The following is a 27,994-nucleotide window of genomic DNA, read 5'->3' as shown; positions in this document are numbered from 1 at the left end:
AAAAAAAAAAAAAAAAAAAAAGTAATACATATATACCAGTTGACTGCACATCCAACCAAGCTTGACGATTGCAAGATTCAGAAATGATCTTGAAACGGGTTTCAGCTTAGTCACCACTTTCGCTGACTGATCCAAACGGGAACTACTAGTTAACTACTACTAGTTAGTGCCGGTTACGTTGATGTTTACGCCTCAGGTATCCTTGCCTAAACCCAAGGAGGAACCAACAGGTGTCACTTGCGACCGGCCGATCTCGACCTCCGACCTAAAGGTACATACAACAAAGTACATACCACCACCTCCTCTTCTAATATCTACCCCCCTCATTGAAGCTTGATCCTGCATATTCACTTGGAATTAAGAAGGTAGGTCTCTCATCATATACCAGCACTCCCTCCTACATCATTATCAATGCCCATCCAAAGAGCAAGGATGATACTACAATCAACGGATTACTGACGTGGCTTCTCATCGTAGCAACCATCCATTTTCTTCGTTCCCGGAAGAAACCAATTGACCTTGCTTTCATCTCGTGCTCCGGTTCCATACCGTCCCACAACCGTCAAGATGATTTCCGACGACGACCTCCACCGTCTTGCCGTCTTTCTCGGCTCTTGCGCGATGATGATGATCGTTCTCTACCACTTCCTCGAAGTCAATGCCAAAGATACTGGAGTGGAGGACGCAAGTGAAGTGAAGAGGTCGGCTGCTGCGTTTCAGGAGTCAGTTGCTGCTAGCCCTTCGACAGTACCTGCAGCGGCCGCGGGCGGTTCGTCAGCCATCGGAGGAGAGAAAGACCGGTAACGGCTATGTTGATTTCTGTTAGCGTATTTTCCTTTCTTTTCTCGGTTTGATACAGTTTGCCCTTGGTTCCGACGGTGAAGAGTACGGCACAAGCGCAACGATAATGGATACCCTTATGGTCTTGGTTGGAGCGATAGATACCAGGAACGACAAGCCAGGACATGATCCGCATGGATGTGGTTACGTTGGTCCATGAAATACATCACTATTGTACAACTCACTGGGTGACTAAGTCTTCTAGCGATGGTAAACTGCCTTGAAATAGGGGTGAAAGATTAATGTACACAGAATATTCGAATCGAAACCAAGCCAAACGCCACTTCCTGGCATCGACACTAACCCTGTGTAATGCAGGATAGGTTACGAAACCAATAAATGCAATGGGGTATCACACGTGCTTTTCTAACTATCGATCTTCACTTCGTAGACATCCTCCTCATTGCTCACCCTCTCATTCCGGGCAGGGGTGGCCAACTGACATCCGCCGGGATCCAACCCAACCCCAATCTGTTCTTTGAGCCTCTGAACCGCCTTGAAAATTCCCTGGGCCTTGTCACGCTGTGTATTATGGCCATGCACACGATTAAATGCTCGGATTGAAGATTGATGAGCGGGAAAGATAAGTGAATCCTCACCGACCGCTATAGGGGACTCCGGGATAGTCGAAGGAACCGGGCTGTGGCCAGTAGTACCTTGAACTAAAAGCAGAAATCAAGTATTAATAATAAATCCTGTAGATTAGAGATCACGTTGAAAAGCAATCAGCTATATGCTTTCTCACCAGTTCCAGGCACTGATGGTCCATCACCCAATTTCCAGGCAATGGGTTCAAGATGAGTACTTCGAATGTGCTTCACCAGTTCGGCTGCGGGGAACTTGTCGTCGCAGGTGCAGCCTTTCCATGCACAGGTGAGGGCGTAAGGTACGTGCACTTTGTAAATATGTTTGGCGAGCATTTCCAGGTTATGAAGTTCAGCGTTACAGCTGTCCCATTCGCAAGAATAAACCTGATAAGGAACCAGAGGAGTGGGAGCGGGAGGAGCCACCACCTGGACTTTTGAGCTCCCTGGAGGGCGTCCCGGCGGGCGTCCCGGCGGCCTTCCAGGTCTCTTCCCAGCCATCTTCCCCGGCTGAATGCTTGGACTTCTTGTCGGCGCCTGTACTACGGGTTTATGTAGAGCCTGGGGTTCCGTCAGCGCTGGCGAGTGTGCTTGGGTTTGCTCTGGGGTTTGTGAGTTTTGTTGGTTGGGGTGTTGCACTTGAGGGGGTGGTGGTTGCGCGGGTTGGCTTTGTGTTTGTATGGTTGGCACGGGCGTGCCGTGCAAGGCCGGTTCCTTTGGCGGAGCGGAAACTTGCATCGGCGCCCGAGGCGGGTCACGTGGTTTTTTCACACGCTGCATATCGACCATATCCCAGCGAAAGGTTTCCAAGTCAGATGAGGTATCAACATGGACAAAAACATCGCGCAAGCGGGAAAGGTGATGGTTTAGTGCTGGTTCCGTTGGATGACGCCCGGCTGCGATTAACACATCTCTGGCGATCGTCCGCGGGTCATAACTTAGTCTAACAGCAGCATCTATCTTGTTTAGAGGTTTGACGATGTCCACACGATTCTTGAGGAATGATTTGTCTGAAGTATCACGAGGGCTGAAGGAAAAGGACGAGAGATTTTCTTTTGAGACCGGTTTCGCCATGGCAGGAGTGGCTGTAGATGTCATACTGTGCTGGTTGGATGGTGTAGAAGTGTCTAGACGGCGCCTTTTCGTGTCATGGCCATGGTCTGGCTTCTGAGGTGTATATGATTTCCATGAAATTTTAGAGTCAGTAAGGGGCTGGTGAGAGATCTGTCCTTGGGGGGCCACTGGAGCAGTTGATGGCGTGGAGTAAGGCTGTGGTCCCTGGTAGTAGCCTAGCATGGAAGCGGCAGCCTCGTACTGGGCGGTAGTATTTGCATACGGAGCATTTTCTCTCATATATTCTTGGTTGGATGGGTGATATGAGGATTGAGGATAGCCGGAAGAATTGGCCATGGCAGTTTGTAATGCTGGCGGCGCACCGAGATACGGAGCCGGGTGTCCTTGTACCGGTCCGGAAGCAGTTCCATATCGCTGGTCAATGCGATACAAATCTGGTCGTGGATAATTAGAAAGCCAGTCATATCCATCGTTTGACATTTTGAGAAACCGACGCCACGCTGTTAAGGATCCTCAGTTCAATCACTATTCGGTCTCTTAGCATGATGTAAAAGGAAACAATGTCAGATCATATGCATTAGTCGAAGTAATAACAACTTTCACTTGCAATTGATTGGGGTTAGGGTGCTACACACATACTGTGTATAGATATCCAGGTACAGTATGATCATGTCGCGCATGGCGATGATCTTCCAATAGTGGGACGCGATGACTTCTACTAATCCTCACCGCCTACTATCTTTATCAAAGGGCTGAAAAGAATGGACACAGGCAAGGGCAGAAAAGGTACACGCGCAGGCGGTGTCCCTGAATTGAAACCTCGGCCAAGGGAGCCGGCAACCTTCTGGTCCCACCGCAGCCAATGGCTGAAGATCCAAACCCTACGCTATGTCATGTGACGCACATTAGCGCTGGCGCACATCTTCCACTGGCGACTTCCCACGACTATCTTCACCCACAACCTCACCCTGAGCTCGACTTAGATCATCCATGGAGGCTCAATAAGATGACCATCATGTACCAGGAATATGTATGAAAGTCCGTTCTGTTGATCTGCTGAAGCTTCAGCAACCATCCTGGTTCCAACAAGTGCCGTGAGGGCAAGATCATCAAAAGTCCAACAGACCTGGATTGTATTCATCCCTCCATGATCGACATCTCCAAGCTCAAGTTCAACGACTGCGAGCAGATCCTGGAGCGCGTCGTGAAGGGATATGAAGCTGCCAATGCTTAGTTCCGCTTAGGAGACTTGCTTTTTGACTGCTGTGTTGCAAATAGGGTGATTTACCGGGGGATATGAGATAGAATAAACCTGCTATGACCAGGCTTTTATCCTATGTTTCTCAAGAGACTGGCATACTCTCCACCATAGGTGTATCCCTAGTCAGGCTGTAGCCGCATCTGATGAGTCCTTCAATGTTCAAAGGTTCATATCACTGCAGGTTATTGCTGAGTCTTCCCTCCGCCCTTTTGCGAAACTGCCCAACGCACCTTGATCCGATAACCGCTACACACGTAGCAAAGCAAATTCCCTATCACCCCCTCCATTCCCCAAGTCTTTCTCCAATTTGGCGCCACATTATCTCCTTATCAATCCCGTCTCTGACGGATCAGTGGTTGAAGAGGTAAACGGATGGCGCAGAAGGAATTGCAGCAACCTAAATCTGGTAAAACCAGAGGTTGACCTGCCTTGCTTGCAGACTCGCACTGATGCGTTGGCTAGGAAGCTGTGAGTTTGAGAGTGAGACACATTACTTTGTAAGAAGTAAGCTTGGCTTTCTTGTTATGGTTGTTTGAATGAACATTATTTGATTTGAGATGCTTCTTTCCTCTATGTGCCTTTGTCCAGGTAGTATATGTCAATGGATTTGGTATATTCGTATTTGCATGGATATAGATAGAATGTCTGCATGAATGTTCTCTGCGTCAACTATCCAGCTTCATATATCTAATGCCTGTATGTTGTCCCGTAAAAGGAAAAGGAATGTATTATGTATATAAATACCAGCTTTAATAGTACACGAAGAGAAACTGTGCTAATCCGCAGAACAAACTATCGTGAACGACATTGTAAAGCCCTGGGTGATAAGCTGAGCCGACAATCTTATTGTCCTCGAGAGCATTGAATCGCCGACATCCCATCCCGTACGCAGCAGCGGGAATCATCACGACCAGATCAGACCGGCCAAAAGCACTTTCACTCACTCACTCGCTATGACCAACGCACTTCCCCCAAGCCGGCAGTCCACATCCCATCCCAATAAACAGATACAGTAGGAAAACAATTACCACTCCCAAAAGCACCATCAACTTGATATTCTTCCACCACATCCGCCTCCTTAAGCCCCGACTCCGAATGCGAAAATCGTGCGCACTCCCACCCAACCGATCTGTTTTATCAACAAGCAGATCAATCCTCTCCCCACGTTCCAGCACCCGCTCGATATTCTCTGTCATGATATCTCTCACACTATCGATTTCTCTGCGGGCTGAGGCGAGTGAGTCCGACGGCGGGGCGGTATTATACGTCTGGAGTAAGGAGCGGAGCTCATTGTTGAACGCAGCGCAGCCGTATGCCGGTAGGCCGGCAAAATCAGTGCTGGAGGGTGGGTAGGTAGATAGGAACTTGCGTTTCATTTCAAGGAGAAAGGCGAATGGGATGCGACGGCCCTGTTCGGCGGTCGCGACCACGATGTAGCTTAGCGGAGCGTAGGAGTTGGGTTCCTGGCGGGAGCTGGAATCATCGCTTGCCCCTGTGGGCGAGTCAGCGATGTAGTGCACGAAGAGGCGTTCATGGGTGTAGGTGAGCTTTTGTGATTTCTCGTGCGTGATTTTTGGGAGAATGATGGAGGCGAGAGAGGAGGCGGAGGTTGAGGAGGTTCCGGGGGCGGAGTGCTCTGCGAGAATTGTGGTGCGGTGGGCTATGCAAGTACTGGAGAGAGTTCGATATGTTAGTCTTGGTTCGAGAGTGGTTATAATGTTTGGAGATTGTGCAGTAGATGGATTAGAGACGTACTAGAGCAGGAAGCTCGGGGGCTTTGAGGATGAAGCCATAGTGACTGCTTTTCTGTCCCGTAGTGTAACGGTAAAATAAAGGAGCTTGCTCTTAGAAGAATTGGTGAAAAGTACACTAATTGCTTGTTCGTCGGCCCAGGGAATTTGGTTGGCGCCTAGTGGAGATAAGGTTGTAAAGTAAAAAGAGATCGGTGTTGATAATCGCAATGCCGTGACGTCGGCACGCCAAGAACCCCGGATTCGGTCACGTGGAAATACATTCTTACAGAAAGTAGACACAATAAGCAAAAATTCTCATTGTTCTTATTACTAATTTACTAATAAAAATCTGTCGCCAATGCTTCATGGAATAATTCTATACATTGACACCGAGTTTATTCGTAAGTTGTATTATCCTTTCGCAGGCGGAGGACTGGAACAAGCCTCGTTCAAATCCATTTCCTCAAAATCACTTAAGGGGTCAGACTGGCTCAATGTGTCCATAACGACAGTCTCACTGCCATCACTCTCACAGTCAAACAAAAAGTCGTCGTTACCATAGGCTGATGAATTCAACAAGAAGGAACAGTCGTCAACTGCCTCGTAGCCGTCAAGTGATGCTGGCTCTTGGTGACTGCTCTCTCCACCCTTGTCTATCTGAGAACTAACAGTCATTGATTGTATAGACATGATGTCTGCTTCATAACCGTCAGTGGTCTTGTGGGACGCGCCTTGGACAGTACTCTCTATATCTCCAGTGCTGATGATCGAGACTGAATCGGCTGTTGACGCTGCACTACCTAAGTGAACGCCTGGACCTGGTGTAGAGAAACCCCCTGTTTCTAAGATGGGGATATCTTGGTCCATGAAGACCCCTCCCGTTCCATCATCGTTCCCCCCTGCCCATAGCGGTAGATATTTGAGTTCATTTTCTGTCAGACAGGTAACAGTGTCGGTTCTCTCGATCGAGCCTCTGCCCAGCTCAAACATATCACTTGCGTAGGTACTCACATATAGCCGTACATCTGAAACGAACATGTCCAGTTTGAATAGGTATAGGTCTTGACTATTTGATTGTAATCCACGTAACCAGGTCGCTGGGTCATAGTCGTCCACCATATCCCAGTGGCACGCTGCTTGTACTTGGTAAAAGGGGTTCCGGTGGTTCATACGAGAGTTGAATTTGTCCACCATCTCACATAGTTCACTTCTTGTCACCGGCCTGATTTTCGCGTCGGCATGGTCCCTGAAAGCTGGTACCCAATCTCCCAAACTGGCAATGGTAGAATCCCAAAACGATTCATTGATACCGGGAAAGTGACTTCCAGTAAATGGTTCGTTCATGAGGTTCTTCCAGAATGTCCTGCTGAGTACGCGCTCTGGGTAGCGCATTGAGCTATAGGCGTATTTATAGTGTGTCGAACGATCCTTACCCATGCTCCCGAGCACTGCTGGTAGCCAAATGCCGTTTCCTCTCTCCAGCCACTGCACGATACGTGCTCGGACATACTCCTTGCAGGTCAGCACGAGTTCGGTCTTGAGAATTTCCTCCCAATAAGTCTCTGGGGTGAACTCAGATAGGCGCAGAAAGCTTGGCAATTCAAAAAGCCACCTCATTTCAGAGCCTGCTAGATCGATGAATCGATTAATAACATACTCTAGAAAGCTCTTGCTTGCATATTCAATGCGTTGGAGCTCGTCATCGTCCAACAACGGCTCCCGGAGACGACCATGAAAGGTCCATTGCGGTCTACCTGGCAAAGGTGGTTTATCTGAGTTCGCTAACAAAAGCAGTGCCTCCTCCCCGACAAGGACCGAAAATGAGTCACGGCAAAGATAGTCACGCTGTACCCCACAGGCAATTTTGTATGTAATCTCGGGGTGGTACTCTATGAGAAGAGCATTTTCTGAGTCATAAAGCCAGGATAATATGAGATCGCTGATTTTTGGCACCGTGGCTACTCCGAATAGTCTAGCAAGTGCGAAGAAGGTCCAGAACTTGCAGGGAGTGTCGAGCTTAGGTGGAAACCCTTCCAAAGCATATATGATATGCTCAATTCCCCTACGGTGTCGACCCGCCGAGTATTCCACAGGAAGACCTGGCTTGCTTCCAGAAGCATTGTAACTGGCGACGCTTGAGGCGGATGTACTCGCAAACTTACTTTCTGGCAATTCGACATCATCCACACCACCCACACGGGCAGCGGGTAAATCCCACCAAACTGTAGGAGCTCTTGCCCAGTTCCTGATCCCCAGAGGGCACGACAGCTCTGTGAGAAATATAACGGCATCGTCCTCCACCGAAGGGGGTGTGAGATCAATGACGTACTGAATCCCATGAGTGAGCTTGCCTTTGAGTCCACGGCGACTGATGGCCCGAGCTTGAGCCCTTGGCTGGAAGAGGTCCTTGAAATAATTAGAGCCAGTCTCCAGAAGTTTTGGGCTATGAATACGGTGGGGAATTGACTCAGATGAGCGTGGCAAGGATGAGACGCATGATCTCTGCGGGGGAGGATCAATATACAGCAGCGTGTCTGCATTGCTAAGGAGAAGTAATCTTGAACAAGGATCATCGACATTTCTGCCTGGTGTGAAAGGATGCATATCATATATTCTTGAGCCCGCTGACAGTTGGGAAGAATCATCCATTGTTATATGTTTTCCCGGGGCTCCCACAAACGAATATGATAACAAGGTAGTCGGGACGTATTTAGAGCCGGTTGAGAAGTTTTAGTATATCTGTAGATAAATATAGGGTTAGTGAATAAATCACAGTCGGCCATATTAGCAGTACTAGCCAAGTAAGTCTTTCCCACAATATGCTCTAGGTTATATGTGAGATATTGGTAGGATAGTATAAACACCGACATTCGTCCAAAGTGAATCTAAGAGATAAAACTCTACGTCCAAGAATAAAAAAGATAGAATAGTATGAATGCAACGTACCTAGTAGGCTTTTGCACTTCATTGCGATCCTAGAACCAAAACATTCCTCGTACAAACAAATGCCCCTGTCGCGGGACCGCATGTGACCCCATGAGGCTGAGTCACGAAAAGCCTCAGGAACTGAGCCACGATGAGATGCCTCTTGAAGAAAATACTGCTATATACTATCCCATCAACCGGATGTCTGTTGAGCCTAGCGGTTGAAGAAGTTCCTGCGGAAGTTGACGTCTGTGTTTATCGTGAGCTAATTACAGCTCAATCTGAGAAGGTCCAAGATGCTAGTTTTACATAACATATACCTACTAGATAATGAAAATGTTTACAAGGAATTTGATACTCTCCACGCGTGGTTTCGCTCCAATAGATAACATGCTTGAAGGCTACCACTGTCATTCAAATGCTATAATCTAAGCCCCGTTCAATGCCTCAAAAGAGTATTCCGAGGTGCCTGATGTCCCAATAGTTGCTGGTTTCTATCAAAGCCCTAAATTCACTAGAAACGACGATTCAGCGATAACTTCTAGGCCAACCATTTGTCAATCCCATAACAAAGACGCCGCCATATTTAGCAGTGAAGTTGGTTCTACCATCTACCATGTTTCACCGGCCATAAGAACGCCTTTCCACTCTTTGTCTTTGTTTGGGCTTCTTTATATCAGACCAACTGCATCAACTCATGGTCTGGGTTAAATCCCAGGGTTGTGCCGTGATGACTGTCGGCGGCGGCGCTTAGTCCGCCGTGCGGTATCTCTCTGTGAAGGACCACGGCAGCCATATGGGCTCAGACGAAGAAAGCAACATAATGGGAGGTAGAACAGATGAACATGGGCCCCAGGAAAAGGGGACCGCTAAAGCACCGCCGGGATTAGGAGGAAAGAGTTGAGAAAGGGTCACCATTATCTAGAATTCATTATATCATATCATCGTTTTATGTAGAAAACACTGTGCATGTGTGCAGATGGTTTCTCAGTCGTGTATTGGGAAATATTGGGTATCAAGATTACAAGTTGAATCCAAGTATGAAACAGCCACCCAATATTTTTACACAACAGGGCCGAAGGACAGGATAATATACACCACAAATATACAAATGAAAGGCATTGCGTAGAAACACAAGAAGAAGTGACACCACGAATTCTCAAAATCAACACTTATCTTATAGTCATCCCTTGCGAGGCCACAGACGTCGCATCTGACGACTGCTCTTCACTGCCGGTCTTGCTTCTTCGAGACCTAGGATGGGGTTTTTTCCCCTTCTTCTCTGTGCGCTTTTTCTCGCGCTGATTTCCTTTCGACTCATCAGGTCCACTCTGACTTCGGCTTGTGCCTTCACGCCGGAGATCTTTCATCTCTCTGATCACTTCGCGGAACCCTTCCTCGATATTGTTCATGCGAGCAAGGACGAGTTTACTGAGAATATCCTGGCTGCTGTGAGAGCTATCTGGTCGGCGCATACCACCCGTCGCATATGCCATCTGGGTTGTCAAACTTGAAGGAGCGCCTCCAACAAAGCCATTCGCGATCGCCTTGTTGTCTCCTATGTCAGATCCCAGGCCATGGAGAATGGGGTCTGTACCACGCTCACTATATCGCCGGCCAGGAACCAAAAAGTGACCGAACTCCGGCACAGACATGGGATTCGAAACGGGCATAGTAACATTTCGATTCCGACCGTCAGTACTGTGCCTTCTCATCGCCCATTGGTCAGCAGATGTAGACCTAGCCACCCAATCCGCGTGATCCGGTGTCTCTGCTCTGGGTCTGACAGGGGTCGATGGTGCTTCAGTTTCTTCACCATTGCTCGTTGTAGATAAGGGTCTGTATAGCATAGTGGCGCCTGAGTAACTCCGGAAATGATGCTTAGCACGCCGGACGGGACTGTTTCTCCGGGACTTGACTTTCGCTGTTGATGGCCGAGAGCTGTAAAATTTCGGCGTTGCTTTACCAGGGCTTTCATCCTTGGGTGTATCGTCATCATCAGAGCTTTTTCCATTCGACTGATCTTCATGCCCGTCGCTTGTGAGCTCATCATCCCCTTCCATGCCTGTATGTCGCGAAAGCTGCCGTCTTCGCGTCGACGCCATGAAATCCCTTCCAGCACGGGGAGTGGCTGGTGAGGATGCAATATAGGCAACCTGGTCTTCAGGATTTGACACAACGGAGCGGCTTGACTCGGTGAAGTCTCGCAAACTTCGGGTGAGCCTCCTGCGGGAAGGGTGCCGTGGCCTTCGGGGCCATTTTTCGAGCTGGCTGACTTCATCCGAGTCCTGCTCATCAGGAGGATTGCCCGGACCAGGACCTATGGTTTGCATCCAGTTTTTCACGATTTTGTTGGTCTTTCTTTGATCCATCTCCCTTACAGGTTCCATGGTCTCTCCGTGAAAAGGTCGACGAAAGACCTCTTCCAACGCACGATCCTTCTGATAAGTTGCCACAGATGGTTCCCGAACAAGCCGGGGGGCTTTAGAACTGAAAGCCTTGAAGCGACTATGCCGAGGGCCACGTGTGCGAGACGAAGTCCCGGCGCGAGTTTGAGAATCAACCAGGTCTGTAGGTTCAATCACTTTCGAACTGAGGATCATTTTCTCGTAGAAGCAGATGGTGAATAGAATGGGAAGGTGGGTAATCTTAATAATGGTACGGTTGACGCGTACAAACTGTCTGAAGGGCATCGCATAACGGAAAGGTGTTATTAACCAAGCGATGATGTTGGTCGGCGCCACGTAAGAGAATAGGGCATCCGACTTAACCATGGAGATGGTATTGACAGCAAACAAAAACTGATGTTCTTGGTTGGCATTCTGCACAATACCCATGAAGGAGTTTGTGAGAACAGTGATGAGAATGGTCACAACAACAAAATGACAGATGAACAAGAACATAGTCAGAATCATCTTCCCCAATATATTGTAATCATTCCAGAGTGCCCATGCGGTCGGCGTGAACCCCATCAGCATCTGAAACAAGGCATACGCTATGGATCCAGGCGAACGATCTTCGCCGCTGCCGAATGACAAGGTAAAAGCGACAAAGAAGCCACTGCATGCAATTATGATCAAAAAAAACACGGCTACCAGGTCAGAAGCCATGATCCTGAACGCGATAAGCAGCTGTGAGAAGTAGCGGTAGTGATCTAGGATCGAGAAAAGTCGAGGGAAGAGGAGGACAGCGTTTGCAGCCAAGATATCATACGCCTGATCGGCGACTGCTTGCTTCCGGGTGAACGGCATGAAAGCACCATACAGCCGCAGGCAATAGTAGCAGAAAAGAAGAAACAGTATACCGAGGTCGAATAAGTTCCAGAAACTCATGAGATACAGACTGAAGCCCTGTTCGTTAAAACCAACAATCTCATCAAGCATGAAACCTGCGCTCCAGAACCAGAAGACAACCTCTAGGGCACTAATCTGCACATGTCGCCGGTCTAGAACTGCGAGGAACAATGCCAGTAATACAGCAAACGATAGCGTCGAGAGAAACTGCCTGTAGCGAGGAACCCTCAACCTAGAGAGTTTAAACAGAGAGGCATCTCTCGGGTCATATAGCGTAACTGAGCGGCGCAGCTCAGTCGATCTGTGGCTTATCGTGTCGGCAAACGGGTTGGGGGTGCTGGCGGTAATACCATACGTCGGCCCTGCACTGCGACCGACTCGTGTCGGTGAGCGATGGAGATAGTCTGCTGCCGAATGGAAAACGATGGTGCCCGCCCAGATTGCCTCCAGCTGTTGTACGACAAGCGGGTGAGATAGGAACCGCTTCGCCTGGGCACGGATCGCTATCTCGAGGCACGAAATGCGGGCTACCCCAGACTGCCGCTTGTTCCCTGGGGCAGGGGTCCAGCCCGGGGGCTGTTGGGAGTCCCCGGGCAACGACTGGCCCTGGAGGGGAAAAAACTCGTATGAAAGAGCATCAATCAACTCTCTCGTGGTATACTCTCTCAACAACTTTATGGCAAGAAGCTCACTCACCATCGCCCTGGTCTGGCATGTACCACTATTGCCGGGGTTAAGATGGACTTCTTTGTTGAATTGCAAACAGTTGGTCAATAAGGCATATAGCGTGGCCCGAGAAAAATGAAATGCTCTAATCTGTTGCTGGATAGGTTTTACCAGAAACTGAGAGATCTGGGGCGACCGCAACTGATCCCAGGACAACGTAGTCTCGCAACGAGCTGTGATAAGTGCGCGAATCGCATGGGTGATATCGTAAACGGGGAGCGTATCTATACATAACAAAACGACCACCAGTCAGACATCTCAATCGACTACTTTGTTCGGGAAGCACAAAATGATAAATACCTAAGTGAGAGGCTGAGAAGATGGGCAGGAGGGGACTGGACTCAGAAGGACCATCGTCTTCGTCCCCACTTTCATCCTCTTCACCATCATCGACGCCCTCATTAGCATCATCATCGTTCCCCTGAACCTCCTCATATTGCGCTTCGGAGCCACGCTGAAGGAACGGCCATGGCAAATCCCGGGTCGTATAAGGTGACGAAAAGGGAGAGCGTTCTGCGTACACTCGACGTTTCTTTGGGCGAAGAAGAGAAGCAAGCATGATGGGAAAGGCCCTGTATTCCCCAACCTTGAAAAACAAAAGCTGGTGGTGTGGTTAATGCATGATCCCGGGGAGACGACTCGGAAAGGTGAAACGACGACGCGAACCTAGCACTAGATAAGGTACAACGCCATGGGGTGTTTTATCAGCACTCTAGGGAGGTTCGCGTGATCCAAGAGGGATATTTCTGATCAACCAGGAAGGGATATAGAAATTAAAAACAAGCCAGGGCAATTATTTGCTTGGACAATTGACGCAGTTCACATGCGCCTGCATGGCAGAATTAGTAGTACTAGTGGAGAGGGGAAAGATCGCTGAAGACGCGGCGCATCCCAGAAACTTTTGCCGCAACGCGATTCAATTTTAGTGCCCTTGCTTTAACTTTTTTTTTTTACCAGCTGACCCATAAGTCAATAACCGATCAGTTGCACACCCTATCAAAAACTTCCGCGGCGGGAGAGTCGCTGACCTTCGGGATACTATTTGGTCGTGGGGCAAATCTAGAATGATCAATTATGATACCTTGTTTTCATATTTTGAATGCTATTGTTGTTCTTATAGATCATGTAAGTAATAAGGGTTCTTTATATTTTCCGTAGCTTGATCAGCAACGGATCCATGGATGGGGTTGGTCCAGGTATGATGCAAGTAGAAGTGCAAGAAATGGAATATATATATATATATTTTCGGGCATTTTGACGTAACGATAATCACATAAGTAGTGGAGTGTAGTATATCAATTGCTGGAAGGGGGCGAAATGATGGTAGTAATCATGGTAATAGATACAAAGGTAATACGAAATATATAACCGGTTTTACGTTTATGGATCAAAATCTCAAGAAGGTACCTGCTTGTCAAGAAAAAAAATTTTCCGTCATTGAGATGTACTGCCATGGGATTTAATTGGATTCCAAAGAGTTGAAGCTTTCAGAAACACGGACCATAGAAGCGTCTTGGCGGACAAAAAAAACAGGGAAGGCTGCTGGTTCGCTGCACACCGCCTGCAGTGTCGTTGTGTCGATCGGAGTGGCGAGACCCCTCCATTTTGCCAGTGTGCGCACGGTGGTGGCGTTCAAAAACTGAGCTTTTCCCTTCTCCCCGACTTACGGAGTTCAAAAGGGCCGCAACCGGACGGGGCCCTTCAACTTGAAGACCTATTACTAAGAAGGAACTTAAACTGCAGCAATGCACGACCCTAAACGCATCAATCAATTTTTTCAATTAATATACTGTTCTTATGCCCAGTGGGTAATTTTTAGTCGAGTCACTTTAAAACAACAACCTCTATTGTCCTAGTTAGATGGTTAAAGCGCAAATATTTGGTATATAGTTTAAAAAGTATTACTCAAGGAATTGACCAGTTCACTACTGATTACGAGCATTGGCATTATCAAACAAAGGAAGGGCAGAGAAGGCAAAAGAGTTCGCATGCAGTAGAAAAAATTTTCTCAATCGGGCGGTCTATCAAGGCAGAATTCTCAGTGATCTCCGGATCGGTAAGCTGGTTGATCCAATGAGAAAGCTCCCTCAGCCCGCCGAACACAAAATTTTATTTTATACGACCATCCCCGTCGACGAGATTTCTTTCTTCTCTTTCTATATTCCTCCTGTGCTGAAGCAGCAAAAAAGACCCCTCTCCCTCCCGCTCTCTCATCTTTTCATAGGAGTTTTGGAGGCTGCTGATGCTACGGTAGAGTGAATACCCCTGCCATACTGTCCCCGAGAGGACCTTTTTTCCCCTCCACGCCCACCCCCACACAGTTTCCCCAATGCCACACTCCGCCGGTCACGAGGAGGTCGCACTCCCTTCGAGTCCTTTGACTGGAGGAGCTGTTTCTTACAATCAGATCAATAAGGAATTGCAACCACTTCCCTCAATGGATCTTAGCAGTGGCGCCGTGATTCCCCCCGCCTCGTCTCGAGTGCGTGGCGGCAGCGGGAAGCTGTTCGCTCTTGAGCTCGAGGATGGCACAGTCTACCAGGGTTACAGCTTTGGCGCTGAGAAGAGCGTAGCAGGAGAGCTGGTTTTCCAGACTGGCATGGTAGGATACCCGGAGTCAGTGACTGACCCCTCCTATCGTGGCCAGATCCTGGTCGTCACTTTCCCCTTGGTGGGCAACTATGGTGTTCCCTCTCGGGAGACCATGGACGAGTTGTTGAAGACATTACCAAAATACTTTGAGTCAACCGAGATTCACATTGCGGCACTCGTCGTTGCCACCTACGCCGGAGAGGACTACTCACACTTTCTTGCTGAGTCCTCCCTGGGACAATGGCTGAAGGAACAGGGTGTTCCTGCCATGCACGGAGTCGACACCCGTGCTCTGACAAAGCGCATCCGTCAGAAGGGTAGCATGCTTGGCCGCATGTTGCTCCAGAAGTCCGATGAAACATTGGAGGAGGCTCCAGTGGACAAGGACAGCTGGAGGTCCTACTTCGAGCAGACTGAGTGGGTTGACCCGAATAAGAAGAACCTGGTGGACGAAGGTAAGCCATCCGCTTAGGAGTGATCTTTTTATGAGTAAGCTTTATCTGACTGGGTTGTTTTTAGTTTCCATTCGGGAACCACGTCTTTTCTCCCCTCCTGAGAATGTTGCCCTCAAACACCCTTCTGGCCGTCCGGTTCGCGTTCTGTGCTTGGACGTTGGTCTGAAATTCAACCAGCTGCGCTGCCTGCTTGCTCGGGGCGTTGAAGTCTTGGTTGTCCCTTGGGACTATGACTTCCCTACCCTCGCCGGCAAGGACTACGATGGTCTCTTTGTCTCCAACGGTCCTGGTGACCCTGCCACAATGACCACTACTGTCAACAACCTGTCGAAAACCCTCAAGGAGGCACGGACCCCTGTGTTCGGTATCTGTCTGGGCCACCAGTTGATTGCCCGCTCTGTCGGCGCTCAGACCTTGAAGATGAAGTTCGGTAACCGTGGTCACAATATCCCTTGCACCAGCATGGTGACCGGCAAGTGCCACATCACTTCTCAGAACCATGGTTATGCCGTCGATTCCACAAGCCTCCCCGAGGACTGGGAAGAGCTGTTTGTGAATGCCAATGATGGCAGTAACGAAGGTATCCGGCACACCAGCCGTCCGTTCTTCAGTGTTCAGTTCCACCCTGAGAGCACTCCTGGTCCCAGAGATACCGAGTATCTCTTCGATGTGTTTATCAACAGCATCAAGGATACTCTGACTTCCCCCGAAGCTATCAACAAGCCCGTTACCTTCCCAGGTGGCACTGTGGCTGAGAACATCAAGGCCTCGCCTCGTGTCTCCGTCAAGAAGGTTTTGATCTTGGGAAGTGGTGGTCTTAGCATTGGTCAAGCTGGAGAATTCGATTACTCTGGAAGTCAGGCTATCAAGGCCTTGAAGGAAGAGGGCATCTACACTATCCTGATTAACCCGAACATTGCCACCATTCAGACCTCGAAGGGATTGGCGGACAAGGTGTATTTCCTTCCTGTGAATGCAGACTTCGTGCGAAAGGTTATCAAGCACGAGCGGCCCGATGCTATCTACGTCACCTTCGGTGGCCAGACCGCCTTGCAAGTCGGTATCCAGCTCAAGGATGAGTTTGAGTCTCTTGGTGTCAAGGTTCTGGGTACACCAATTGACACAATCATCACCACCGAGGATCGTGAACTCTTTGCTCGTAGCATGGACTCGATTAACGAGAAATGTGCCAAGTCTGCTTCGGCATCCAACCTCGAGGAGGCTCTCCGAGTCGTGGAGACAATCAAGTTCCCTGTCATCGTCCGTGCTGCTTACGCTCTTGGAGGTCTGGGCAGTGGTTTCGCTAATAACATGGATGAACTGAAGGACCTTTGCACAAAGGCATTTGCTGCCAGCCCCCAAGTTTTGATTGAGAAGAGTATGAAGGGCTGGAAGGAAATCGAATACGAGGTTGTCCGTGACGCCAGAGACAACTGTATTACTGTTTGTAACATGGAAAACTTCGACCCTCTTGGTATCCATACCGGTGATTCCATTGTTGTTGCGCCGTCGCAGACTCTTTCTGATGAGGACTACAACATGCTGCGCACAACCGCTGTCAATGTGATCCGGCATCTTGGCGTTGTTGGAGAGTGCAATATCCAGTATGCGCTCAACCCATTCTCGAAGGAGTACTGTATCATTGAAGTGAATGCTCGTCTGTCAAGATCCTCTGCTCTTGCTTCAAAGGCTACTGGTTATCCTCTTGCCTTCATTGCGGCCAAGCTTGGTTTGGGCATTCCTTTGAATGAGATCAAGAACTCTGTTACTAAGGTCACTTGCGCCTGTTTCGAGCCTTCCCTGGACTACTGTGTTGTGAAGATTCCCCGCTGGGACCTTAAGAAGTTCACTCGTGTCTCTACTCAGCTTGGCTCCTCTATGAAGAGTGTTGGTGAAGTCATGAGCATTGGGCGAACCTTCGAGGAAGCGATTCAGAAGGCCATTCGCTCCGTTGATTTCCACAATCTTGGTTTCAACGAGACTAGCGCACTTATGTCCATCAAGGGCGAACTGCAAACTCCGTCCGATCAGCGCTTGTTCGCCATCGCCAACGCAATGGCCGCCGGATATAGCGTCGATGACATTTGGAAATTGACCCAGATCGATAAGTGGTTCCTTAGCAGACTTAAGGGTCTCAGTGACTTTGGCAAGCTTATGACCACTTATAATGCTACCACTGTTCCCAGACCTCTTATTCGACAGGCCAAGCAGCTGGGTTTCTCTGATCGTCAACTTGCCAAGTTCATTAGCTCCAACGAGCTCGCCGTCCGTCGCATGCGTGTTGAAGCTGGTATCATCCCTATCGTCAAGCAGATTGATACCGTTGCTGCTGAGTTCCCCTCGGTGACCAACTATCTGTATCTTACTTACAATGCCTCTGAACATGATGTTGCGTTCAATGATAAGGGTATCATGGTCTTAGGATCTGGTGTTTACAGAATTGGTTCCTCCGTTGAGTTCGACTGGTGTTCTGTCCGTACTATCCGCACTCTCCGTGAACAGGGCTACAAGACCGTTATGGTCAACTATAACCCTGAAACGGTCAGTACAGACTATGACGAAGCCGATCGCTTGTACTTTGAGAACATTAACTTGGAGACTGTCTTGGATATCTATCAGCTGGAATCCTCCAGTGGTGTTATCATGTCCATGGGTGGTCAGACTCCAAACAACATCGCCCTGCCTCTCCACCGTCTCAATGTCCGCATTCTTGGAACCTCTCCTGAGATGATCGATGGAGCTGAGAACAGATACAAGTTCTCGCGTATGCTTGACCGTATCGGTGTTGACCAGCCCGCGTGGAAGGAGCTTACTAGCATCGAAGAAGCAACCAGCTTCTGTGACAAGGTTGGCTACCCTGTGCTTGTCCGACCTTCTTATGTGCTTTCCGGAGCTGCCATGAACACTGTTTACTCCGAGCATGATCTTGCCAGCTATCTCAACCAAGCCGCTGAGGTTTCGCGCGAGCATCCTGTTGTTATCACCAAGTATATTGAGAACGCCAAGGAGATCGAGATGGACGCTGTGGCACTTAACGGTACCATGGTTGGGCATTTTATCTCTGAGCACGTCGAGAATGCTGGTGTCCACTCTGGTGATGCCACATTGATCTTGCCCCCGCAGGATCTGGACCCAGAGACCGTCCGGCGCATCGAGGAGGCTACTAGGAAGATCGGTAATGCCCTTAATGTCACTGGTCCTTACAACATTCAATTCATCGCAAAGGACAATGATATTAAGGTCATCGAGTGTAACGTCAGAGCTTCTCGTTCCTTCCCATTCGTTTCCAAGGTCATGGGAGTTGACCTCATCGAGATGGCCACCAAGGCGATGCTCGGGGTTCCCTTCCAGGAATACCCTCCTGTCAGTGTTCCCAAGGACTACGTTGGCGTGAAGGTGCCCCAGTTCTCCTTCTCCCGTCTCTCTGGTGCGGATCCGGTCTTGGGTGTCGAGATGGCCTCCACCGGTGAAGTTGCTTCCTTCGGCCGCGACAAGTACGAAGCTTATCTCAAGGCACTTTTGTCGACTGGTTTCCGCCTACCGAAACGCAATGTGCTGTTCTCTATCGGTTCATACAAGGAGAAACTCGAGATGTTGCCGTCAATTCGCAAGCTGCACCAGATTGGGTTCAACCTCTTTGCTACTTCTGGTACTGCCGACTTCCTGAAGGAGAACGGTGTCCCTGTCAAGTACCTCGAGATCCTGCCAGGCCAGGAGGATGAACTCAAGTCCGAGTACTCTCTCACTCAGCACTTGTCGAACAACCTCATCGATCTCTACATCAACTTGCCGTCTAGCAACCGATTCAGGCGCCCAGCCAACTATATGAGTAAGGGTTACCGCACTCGCCGAATGGCTGTTGACTACCAGACCCCCTTGGTCACCAATGTCAAGAACGCCAAGATCCTGATCGAAGCTATTGCTCGTCACTATGACCTGGCCGTGCAGACAATTGATTATCAGACCAGCCATCGCACTGTCACACTTCCTGGCTTAATCAACATTGCCGCTTTTGTGCCCGGTCTTATGACTCCTGGCTCCAAGGACTTCGAGCTTGTGACCAAGGCTTCTATGGCTGCCGGCTTCAGTATGGTGCGCGTCATGCCTGTTGGCATCGATGCCTCTGTCACTGATGCTCGCGCATTGAAGGTTGCCCAACAGAATGCCCAGAATGCTTCTTTCTGTGACTTCAACTTTTCCGTTGTAGCAACTTCCACCAACGCTGAGCAAATCGGTCAGGTTACTGGAGATGTGGGTTCTCTGTTCATTCCTTTCAACCACCTTTCTGGAAATATCAGCAAGGTCGCAGCAGTCACCAGCCACTTCGGCGCTTGGCCTTCGAGCAAGCCAATCATCACAGATGCCAAGTCTACCGACCTTGCCTCGGTCCTTTTGCTGGCAAGCCTCCACAGTCGCAACATCCACGTCATGAGTGTCTCCTCCAAGGAAGATATTACTCTCATCGCGCTTAGCAAGGAGAAGGGTCTCAAGGTGACTTGCGATGTCTCTGTGTTCAGCCTCTTCCTGTCTCAGGAAGATTACCCTGAATGCAGCTTCTTACCTTCCGCTGAAGATCAGAAGGCCCTCTGGGAGAACCTTAGCACCATTGATGTTTTCTCCATTGGCAGCATTCCGTTCCAGCTTGCTGGCGAGAAGGCTTCCCCAGAGGTCGGTATCGCTGAAACTCTGCCACTGCTCTTCACTGCCGTGTCGGAGGGTCGCCTGACCGTCCAGGATATCATCGCTCGCCTGTATGAGAACCCCAAGAAGATCTTCGAGCTACACGATCAGGTCGACTGTTCAGTTGAGGTCGAAGTTGACCGCCCGTACCTGTTCCAGAACGCGCACGCGTGGTCTCCTATCAGCGGAAAGAGCGTGAAAGGATCTGTCCAGCGGGTTACCTTCCAAGGAAAGACATCCTGCCTCGACGGCGAGATCACACCCGATGCTCCGAAGGGAACGGATATGTCTGCCCACCGGATTGTGCCGGCATCTCCTTCTGTCAAGGCCATGTCTCCCTTAGTGCAGGCCCGGCCAGAGGGTATCGATGGACGGCTGTCAGTTGCGGGAACTCCTGCTCGCCCTTCACGTCGGGCCTTGGACCAGGCCCCTGCTGTCGGTGAACTTGGACCTCCCTTGTATCCTACCGTCTCACAAACCTCTTCTCCTCTGCATGAAATGCTCTCTCGGTCAACTTTCAGACAGAAGCACGTGCTCTCTGTCGGCCAGTTCACCCGTGCCGACCTACACTTGCTCTTCACTGTGGCCCAAGAAATGCGTCTCGGTGTTCAACGTCAGGGCGTCCTCGATGTCCTGAAGGGCCGTGTCCTTTGCACCCTCTTCTATGAGCCTTCGACCAGAACGTCTGCTTCCTTTGACGCTGCTATGCAGCGTCTTGGAGGACGTACCATTGCCATCTCGACGGAGCATTCTTCGACAAAGAAGGGTGAGAGCTTGCAAGATACCCTCCGAACCCTCGGCTGCTATGGAGACGCTGTCGTTCTCCGTCATCCAGACCCGACCAGCACTGAAATCGCTGCCAAGTTCTCCCCTGTTCCCGTCGTCAACGGTGGAAATGGAAGTGTTGAGCACCCGACGCAGGCATTCCTGGATCTCTTCACCATCCGTGAAGAACTGGGAACTGTCACTGGCTTGACGATTACCTTCACTGGTGACCTGAGATATGGCCGCACCGTCCATTCTCTTATTAAGCTTCTCCAGTTCTACGACGTGCGGGTGCAGCTTGTCGCCCCTAAGGATTTGTCCTTGCCGGAAGAGGTTCGCCAGCAAGTTATTGCTTCCGGCCAGCTGGTTGTGGAGTCCGAGGAGTTGACTCCGGAGATCGTTGCTCGTTCCGACGTTTTGTACTCTACCCGCGTACAGAAGGAACGCTTCGCCGACCTGGAACAGTATGAGCGTCTCAAGAACAGCTTCGTCATTGACAATGCTCTTCTCAAGCACGCTAAGAGCCACATGGTTGTGATGCACCCCTTGCCCAGAAATGCGGAGATTGCGGAGGAGGTTGACTTCGACCAGCGGGCGGCCTATTTCAGACAGGTTGGTCTCCCCTTGGTGCTTGTTATCGGACGTGACCATGCTAACTTTGGATCTACAGATGAGATATGGCCTCTACTGTCGCATGGCTTTGCTTGCATTGATTCTGGCGCCTTAGGTCATTTACTTTACTTAAGAAGAGGGAGCCGTATGAACTCCATGATCTCCATGTCATGGAAGGCAACCTCGTTAATTCTTTTGCTTGCGTTTTGTTTCTTTTTCCAGCATGTGTCACCAAAAGTTATGCAGTGTCATTACAGAATACCGCGTAGGCTTCTTAGAAAGCGCCCGCATGATAGATTAGATGAATTCCCTTTTATGAACATGACGATTTCGTTGTGTGTTATGTATGATGTATTGTGTATTGTCTGTTATGTGTTTTGTGTGATGTTTACGTGTGGTGTATGTTTTGTGTGTTTTGTGTGTTTTGTGTGTGGTGTGTGTTGCGTTTCTTTTTCTGTTCTTTTTCTTTTCTTTTCTTTTGGTGACCGGCGTGTTTTCTTTTCTTTCTTCTCTCTTTTCTTTACACTTTTCTCTTGGTTTGGGTGTTTTGGGATGGAATATCTGGGATTTTTTTTTTCTTATGGCGTTGGATTTGGTTGGGGTATGGGACTGGAACGGAAACGGAAAGTGGCATGGATGCCTGGATACCTGATACCCCCATATGCCTGCGAGGCACGACACGACTACTACTACATATACCCTTGGATACGACAATACACTGATTCAGTTCAGATAACCTCATTCTGGATCTCAATTGAATTATGATCCTGACTCTTCTATGATAGTCAGGTCTTTTCCCATAAGACTCTTCTCCCATAGCATTCTCTTTTACCCCTCCCTCTCTTTCTCTTATTACTATGGACCACCGCTCTCAGAAAATATCCAGGGGTCACAATAATTAAGAAATATCTCTGGTGAATCAGTCAATCAACTATCTATATCCATCAATTGAGTCGAAAGCCATTCCAATGGCTCTGTTTTCAATAGGGTAATTGGCATAGAATGCGTTACTACTTCGTAGAAGGAATAAATTTCTCGATTCTTCATCTGCAGGCTGATGGCGTGATCTACTGTGCCCTGATAATCTTCAGCAATAGGTATCTTGGAATACAAAATGTTGTTTAAGCAAGCGGAAAGATCATTAGCTGTTGGACATGCGCCCCCACACCCGATTACACGATCTCATAGGGTCATAAACTTGCCGGTATACTAGTATAGCTTTCCTGCAATGGATGATCTTTCCTTTTTAGCCCCGGCTGTCTCCAATGTCGCCATCGCGGAGGCCCAATTGCTCATCCATCATCCCTGTGAAGTACTAAACGCTGCCTACGCTACCTCGTCCACCGCTTTATTTAGGTCTGTCTGGCCGTGCCAAGGCTGTCGGCATTCATGATTTGCTGATTAGTGGGTCTACACTTTCTATACACTGCAAGATCAACCCCTCTGCGGGAGAAAGTAGTGGTCTTGATCTTGCGACTTTGTGTCATTCGCTGTCCTCATCGCGTGAAATGCTGGGGCGATGATGTGCTGTTTGCCATGTGGTACCCCAAACCTTCTGCTTATTTTAAATAACCAGCCTTTGCCTGGCCTAAGATTTCGTAGCCTTTCAGCGTCGACCCTAACCACGGTTTCTTCAGCACGGCTATTCAGTTTACTACGGCCCCCTCAATCATGGCAGATTCCAATAAGGAAGTAAAGATTACTTCCTTACCCGGAAAAGCAAAGACTGTTTCTCCTACCGCGAGCACACTTGCTGATGAACATAATGGCATCAACGAGAAGGCCCTACTACGGAAACTGGATATGCGACTCCTTCCACCGTTGACAATACTGTATCTCTTGTCATTTTTAGATCGTAGCAATGGTATAAACCTTTTTACTGAAGCAAGATGGGTTTGTTCTAATTATTCTTCCGTATAGTGGGCAATGCCCGCCTTGAGGGCTTGACGACTGATATCAACATGAGTACGAACTACCGAAACGAACCATTGGAAGAAAGCTTCACTGACGGCGATTGACGCACATAGCTGGTAACCAATACTTAACGGGTCTGACACTCTACTTCATCGGTTACGTGCTGTTTGAAATTCCCTGCAATATCGTGTTGAAAAGAACCACGCCGCGGATCTGGCTTCCTACGCTCACATTGGTCTGGGGTATCGTTGCTACTCTTCTTGGTGTCGTGCAGAATTATGCTGGTTACTTGATTTCACGGACAGGTATGCCTAGCTCAAGCAACTCGTAAGAAGAAATACTGATGGGTTGGAGGTCTTTCCGGTTTGCTGGGTCTCTTGATCCACGGCAACCGGAAGGCTTTTTCCAACAATAGCCCTTGGCATTGCAGAAAGCGGACTTTTCCCTGGAGTTGTGTTTTACTTGTCTATGTGGTATAAGAGGAATGAGCAGCACTATCGGGTAGCATTGTTCTTTAGCGCTGCGTCGTTAGCTGGTGCTTTTGGTGGTGTCCTAGCCTGGGTACGTCCTCTGTAGAAGACACCCAAAATACAACACGCTGACTATCATTCAGGGCATCGCACATATGCGAGGTGTTGGTGGATATAACGGATGGAGGTGGATCTTCATCCTGGTATGTGTCTACTCACTCTCGACGCTAAAGCTTTTACCAGCTTACTCTGGCTTAGGAAGGGCTGGCAACAGTCGTCATGTCCGTTATTGCTTACTTCTGGGTTTATAACTACCCCTCCACAGCGGAGTTTCTATCAGAAAAAGAAAGGGCGTTTATCCAATTTCGCCTGAGGAACGATAATGACTCGATGCGGGACGAGAAGTTCACCTGGTCAGGGGTTTTGGATGCTTTCAAGGACCCGAAGGTCTGGCTATACGGACTTGGTTTCCATACAATGTCCCTTCCGATGTATACACTGTCTCTTTTTATGGTGAGGACTTATGGAGCAGTACTAGTTTGATCGAATTGCTGACAATGCGCAGCCTACTATTATCAAAGAGCTAGGGTACACAGCCGCTGAAGCCCAACTTCTCTCCGTTCCCCCGTACGCTGTTGCATTCGTTCTCACGATTACTGTTGCCGTCCTTTCAGAGCGCACCCGCCGTCGGGCGCCGTTCATTATGGGATCTACTGCCCTCGCTTGTATCGGTTATATCATCCTACTGACGGACCACCGGCCGGGGGTATCCTATGTGGGCACTATCTTTGCCGCAGCCGGGATCTATCCCGCAGTGGCCATTGTGCTTTCGTGGCCGGCTAATAACGTGTCTGGGCAGACAAAGCGGGCAATTGCCAACGCCATGCAGATTTCAATTGGGAACCTTGGGGCTGTTCTAGGGACGCAGCTCTATCGAACCGAGACGAGCCCCCGTTATTATCTCGGCCATGGATTCTCATTGGGATACCTCGTTGCGAACATTATCGTTGTAGGCATTCTCTGGCAAGTTTTAAGGCGTGAGAATATCCGGAAAGCAGAAGTCAGGGAAAGAGAAGGGCTACAAGTGATAATGGGTGATATTGGAAATTCAAGTGAATTCCAAGGAGATCAAGACCCTCGGTGGATTTTCCAGACATGAGGCAGCGTATTGATTCATGATTGATTGCTCGGCTTAGTATCGCATCACTCGATAATGTCTCGTTTGACTTGGTAAATAAATGAAGAATATCGAGAGTAATATGAATTTTGCGACGGTTCATCTTAGCGTTGATGCACGTGGCTGATCCGCGGCAGTTGAGCGGAACGGCCGCCCTCCTTCTGATCCTTTAGTCTCTTAGACCAGGATTTCGACATCGGCTATACTTCTCGATCAATTTGCGACCGAGCTACTGTGGAGACCTGGCGTGGTCATGGCTTTTTTGATTTGTTCTACTCTGTACACCGTCCCCTGAATTAATCGCGTGGTTATCATCAAGCCATATAAATAAATCAGACTGACCGGTAGCTTTAAACTTCTCTTTCACGTTGTACTCTCATTAAGTCTAGTCCAGCAATTATTCTCCCAGTTTGTGACTACCGACGGAACAATGGGTGTGGCACTGAGAACCTTGTGGTTACTGGGTCTGAGCTCTGCGGCCTCGGCCAAGGCGTTCGAACCGTTGGAGCATTTAGGTGCTAATTCTCCGTGGTTCGCGGGTAGGCTTCTTTCTACACCCATTTCCTCGAGGATAAACTAGTTGTCTGATGAGTCCAGGGCCCAATGTCAACAAGATTGCATCTACTGTCCCTGGCGAATGCTCCGTGGACCAAGCTGTTTACATTGTCCGTCATGGCAGCAGATACCCTGACCCCGGTGCCTACCAGGAATGGGAGGACCTCCACGAAGCGGTATGCTCTCAAGTATGGATTTCTCTCGTGCTAAATAATGACACAATATCATCCAGTTCCAATCCGCCGACTATCGCGCTACCGGGTCGCTGAGCTTCATCTCCGATTGGAGTCCAGTGCTGAGGCACCCCGACCAAGAGATTAGTCAGTTGTCCATTACTGGCTATAAGGAGCTGTAAGCCAATCGATCTCCCACAGGGCCGCTTGTTCGCTGACATGAGATAGATACAACCTTGGTGCCGATTTGCGATTCCGGTATCCGAATTTCTACCGGGATAACACTCCTTTCTTGCTGTGGGCGAATGACTATCAGCGAACCATTGATTCCGCGAGGTAGGCAAATTGCTCTGCTTCGTGCATAGTGGTTAATCTGGTGAACAGACTCTTCGCTCGCGGGTATCTGGGCCCCAATGCTTCTTACGGTGACGTCTACGTTGTGGATGCAGATGCCTCGAGTGCTGTTGGCAACTCCTTAGCTACCTCTGACCAGTGTCCCAACTTTAAGGATGCCAGTGGAGGAGACCAAAAATCCGAATGGCAAGACATCTATCTTCCTCCCATCACCAAACGCCTCAATCAGAAACTCTCCGGGAATCTCACTCTCACGGATGACCAGGTCTCCTTGTTCCCTTACCTGTGCGGTTTTGAGACACAGATCACCGGCCAGGTCAGCCCGTGGTGTGATGTGTTCACTAAGAAAGAGATCCTAGAATATGAATATGCTCAGGATCTGCGATACTACTACGGCACAGGTATGTATATCACGGAAAGGGAAGAAACACGACTAACAGGTATATGGCAGGGCCTGGTGTCGGCAAGAACATGACCGTTATGCTTCCTGTGCTACAGGGCGTGGTCAACCTGTTGAAGGAAGGACCATCCGTCACTGCTGAGAAGGGCAACGATACCCTGCAATTGCCCCCGCTGGTGGTGGCCTTTACCCATGATAATCAGATCAATGAACTCGCTTCTATCCTGGGTGTTTTTGATGAGCAGAAGCCGCTGACCTCGGACAAGATGGATCGGGATAGGGTACGTTGCTTTGCTTTTGGACCATCTTGCGGTGGGCTAATGTTTCCCCCCCCCCCCCCCCATAGATCTACGTTAGCAGCAATGTGAATCCAATGCGCGGAACTATTGCTTTCGAGCGTCTCACTTGCACATCAGGCGGGAAGAGTACGGCTAACGTCCGGATCTTGCTCAACGATGCCGTGTACCGTGAGTCTCCCTCGCAAGATATATGTTATTTTGCTTTGTCCCTATCATACCACGACCCTACATTTTCCTTTTCTCCTTCCCGGTTTCATTTGTAATATGTCTCACTAATGTCCACAGCCATCCCATCCTGCCGCTCGGGACCCGGAAGCAGCTGCCCGGTTGACCAGTACGTCCAGTACGTGGCGCAGAAAAGGAAAGAGTACGGGTCGTTCGCCTCGGTCTGCGGCCTACCCGAGAAAAATGTCACGACTGCCGGTACAGACGGATCTGTGACCTTCTTCACGGATCTCGCATTGCCATTCCTGCGCGTAGTCAAGCCTTGAATGCCGCTTGCCCTTCCGTGCATCTACGGCCTGGGACATTAGCGAAGGACAGACCGTGTATGCCAACTACTTTTGAGTGACAGCAGATAGAGCAAAACGCGAAAGCAAAAAGCAAAAAGAGAAGCCGAACGCGGGGGTCGAACCCGCAACCTTGAGATACCGTGATGACTAAGAGTCTCACGCTCTACCGATTGAGCTAGCCCGGCTACTTGTTGTATAGCGGGATGACAATACGGTTACTTATAACTAGCCAATGCACATGATACAAAAGATACATCAGTACACACCCTGCAGGGTTCAAGCACCCGCGTAAGCACATATGAGCACATGGTTGGAGGAGAAAGATTCCAAATCCCCCCTGACGCATCCAGCGCAGGGATGCAGCCCATCCACCCATTCCCCCACCCGATCTATAGTTCATGAACCTAACCCCAGATAAGCAGTTACAGCCCCCTACGTCCTCCTCGTGCATTCCCCCCAGCCAGGGAAAAAGTAAAACCAGGAATCCATTGATCACTGGACGGATCGAGTTCCTGTCCATTCCCGATCCAGCCTAGCCCCCAACCCTAACCGCCAAGTCGAACCAATGACACGAACTCGATCTACTTCAACAATGGTGGT

General features: G+C 49.3%; 9 protein-coding genes and 1 non-coding gene across 10 annotated transcripts; 5 read left to right on the top strand and 5 right to left on the bottom strand.

The window, feature by feature from the left end:
• Positions 1 to 181: 181 nt before the first annotated feature.
• BDV38DRAFT_277923 (dolichyl-diphosphooligosaccharide--protein glycosyltransferase subunit 4) lies at positions 182 to 804 on the top strand (the record flags this gene model as incomplete). Its single annotated transcript, XM_032058596.1, has 3 exons — positions 182 to 271; positions 333 to 365; positions 478 to 804. The coding sequence occupies 3 exons, from the start codon at positions 182 to 184 to the stop codon at positions 802 to 804; spliced, it is 450 nt and encodes a 149-aa protein (XP_031918456.1).
• A 287-nt stretch (positions 805 to 1,091) lies between these two features.
• On the bottom strand, positions 1,092 to 3,171 carry BDV38DRAFT_124279 (putative C2H2 finger domain protein). Its single transcript, XM_032051167.1, has 2 exons — positions 1,586 to 3,171; positions 1,092 to 1,502 (listed from the first exon to the last, which is right to left on the bottom strand). The coding sequence occupies exons 1-2, from the start codon at positions 2,976 to 2,978 to the stop codon at positions 1,207 to 1,209; spliced, it is 1,689 nt and encodes a 562-aa protein (XP_031918455.1). The 5' UTR covers positions 2,979 to 3,171; the 3' UTR covers positions 1,092 to 1,206.
• Positions 3,172 to 3,474: 303 nt separating this feature from the next.
• BDV38DRAFT_234705 (uncharacterized protein) lies at positions 3,475 to 4,458 on the top strand. The gene has a single exon (XM_032053268.1). It carries the CDS (start codon positions 3,903 to 3,905, stop codon positions 4,125 to 4,127), a length of 225 nt encoding a protein of 74 aa, XP_031918454.1. The 5' UTR covers positions 3,475 to 3,902; the 3' UTR covers positions 4,128 to 4,458.
• Positions 4,459 to 4,463: 5 nt separating this feature from the next.
• Positions 4,464 to 5,690, bottom strand: BDV38DRAFT_234704 (synaptobrevin family protein). The gene is made up of 2 exons (XM_032053267.1): positions 5,515 to 5,690; positions 4,464 to 5,430 (listed from the first exon to the last, which is right to left on the bottom strand). The coding sequence occupies exons 1-2, from the start codon at positions 5,550 to 5,552 to the stop codon at positions 4,704 to 4,706; spliced, it is 765 nt and encodes a 254-aa protein (XP_031918453.1). The 5' UTR covers positions 5,553 to 5,690; the 3' UTR covers positions 4,464 to 4,703.
• Positions 5,691 to 5,856: 166 nt separating this feature from the next.
• On the bottom strand, positions 5,857 to 8,422 carry BDV38DRAFT_234702 (uncharacterized protein). The gene is made up of 2 exons (XM_032053266.1): positions 8,291 to 8,422; positions 5,857 to 8,231 (listed from the first exon to the last, which is right to left on the bottom strand). The coding sequence occupies exon 2, from the start codon at positions 8,139 to 8,141 to the stop codon at positions 5,904 to 5,906; it is 2,238 nt and encodes a 745-aa protein (XP_031918452.1). The 5' UTR covers positions 8,142 to 8,231; positions 8,291 to 8,422; the 3' UTR covers positions 5,857 to 5,903.
• A 1,167-nt stretch (positions 8,423 to 9,589) lies between these two features.
• On the bottom strand, positions 9,590 to 12,995 carry BDV38DRAFT_277919 (uncharacterized protein; the record flags this gene model as incomplete). The annotated part of the gene is made up of 2 exons (XM_032058595.1): positions 9,590 to 12,660; positions 12,737 to 12,995. 2 exons carry the CDS (start codon positions 12,993 to 12,995, stop codon positions 9,590 to 9,592), a joined length of 3,330 nt encoding a protein of 1,109 aa, XP_031918451.1.
• A 1,878-nt stretch (positions 12,996 to 14,873) lies between these two features.
• Positions 14,874 to 21,655, top strand: BDV38DRAFT_267691 (bifunctional carbamoylphosphate synthetase/aspartate transcarbamylase; the record flags this gene model as incomplete). Its single annotated transcript, XM_032056640.1, has 3 exons — positions 14,874 to 15,483; positions 15,548 to 21,540; positions 21,599 to 21,655. 3 exons carry the CDS (start codon positions 14,874 to 14,876, stop codon positions 21,653 to 21,655), a joined length of 6,660 nt encoding a protein of 2,219 aa, XP_031918450.1.
• Positions 21,656 to 23,211: 1,556 nt separating this feature from the next.
• On the top strand, positions 23,212 to 25,083 carry BDV38DRAFT_294308 (allantoate permease family MFS transporter; the record flags this gene model as incomplete). The annotated part of the gene is made up of 7 exons (XM_032062468.1): positions 23,212 to 23,404; positions 23,461 to 23,505; positions 23,568 to 23,759; positions 23,870 to 24,015; positions 24,068 to 24,127; positions 24,183 to 24,437; positions 24,490 to 25,083. The coding sequence occupies 7 exons, from the start codon at positions 23,212 to 23,214 to the stop codon at positions 25,081 to 25,083; spliced, it is 1,485 nt and encodes a 494-aa protein (XP_031918449.1).
• A 448-nt stretch (positions 25,084 to 25,531) lies between these two features.
• BDV38DRAFT_277916 (putative histidine acid phosphatase) lies at positions 25,532 to 27,373 on the top strand (the record flags this gene model as incomplete). Its single annotated transcript, XM_032058594.1, has 8 exons — positions 25,532 to 25,640; positions 25,699 to 25,832; positions 25,889 to 26,007; positions 26,058 to 26,165; positions 26,214 to 26,584; positions 26,635 to 26,864; positions 26,930 to 27,050; positions 27,168 to 27,373. 8 exons carry the CDS (start codon positions 25,532 to 25,534, stop codon positions 27,371 to 27,373), a joined length of 1,398 nt encoding a protein of 465 aa, XP_031918448.1.
• A 122-nt stretch (positions 27,374 to 27,495) lies between these two features.
• BDV38DRAFT_t32 lies at positions 27,496 to 27,579 on the bottom strand. Its single transcript has one exon. It is a non-coding gene; the product is annotated as a tRNA-Lys (tRNA).
• Positions 27,580 to 27,994: the final 415 nt, after the last annotated feature.

The sequence above is a fragment of the Aspergillus pseudotamarii genome (genome assembly GCF_009193445.1).
Source record: "Aspergillus pseudotamarii strain CBS 117625 unplaced genomic scaffold BDV38scaffold_4, whole genome shotgun sequence".
In the NCBI taxonomy this organism is placed as follows: Eukaryota; Fungi; Ascomycota; class Eurotiomycetes; order Eurotiales; family Aspergillaceae; genus Aspergillus; species Aspergillus pseudotamarii.
Note: the sequence above shows the minus strand (reverse complement) of the source record. Positions and strands in the feature narration are given on the sequence as shown.

What these genes read in the sequence shown, in the direction of transcription:
- BDV38DRAFT_124279 (XM_032051167.1), bottom strand. Translation starts at nt 2,978, where the DNA reads ATGTCAAACGATGGATATGACTGGCTTTCTAATTATCCACGACCAGAT. An exon ending in ACCATCAGTGCCTGGAACTG is followed by an intron (nt 1,503 to 1,585) that starts GTGAGAAAGCAT and finishes TTCTGCTTTTAG; the next exon opens with TTCAAGGTACTACTGGCCAC.
- BDV38DRAFT_234705 (XM_032053268.1), top strand. Translation starts at nt 3,903, where the DNA reads ATGAGTCCTTCAATGTTCAAAGGTTCATATCACTGCAGGTTATTGCTG.
- BDV38DRAFT_234704 (XM_032053267.1), bottom strand. Translation starts at nt 5,552, where the DNA reads ATGGCTTCATCCTCAAAGCCCCCGAGCTTCCTGCTCTA. An exon ending in CCCCCGAGCTTCCTGCTCTA is followed by an intron (nt 5,431 to 5,514) that starts GTACGTCTCTAA and finishes AACTCTCTCCAG; the next exon opens with TACTTGCATAGCCCACCGCA.
- BDV38DRAFT_234702 (XM_032053266.1), bottom strand. Translation starts at nt 8,141, where the DNA reads ATGGATGATTCTTCCCAACTGTCAGCGGGCTCAAGAATATATGATATG.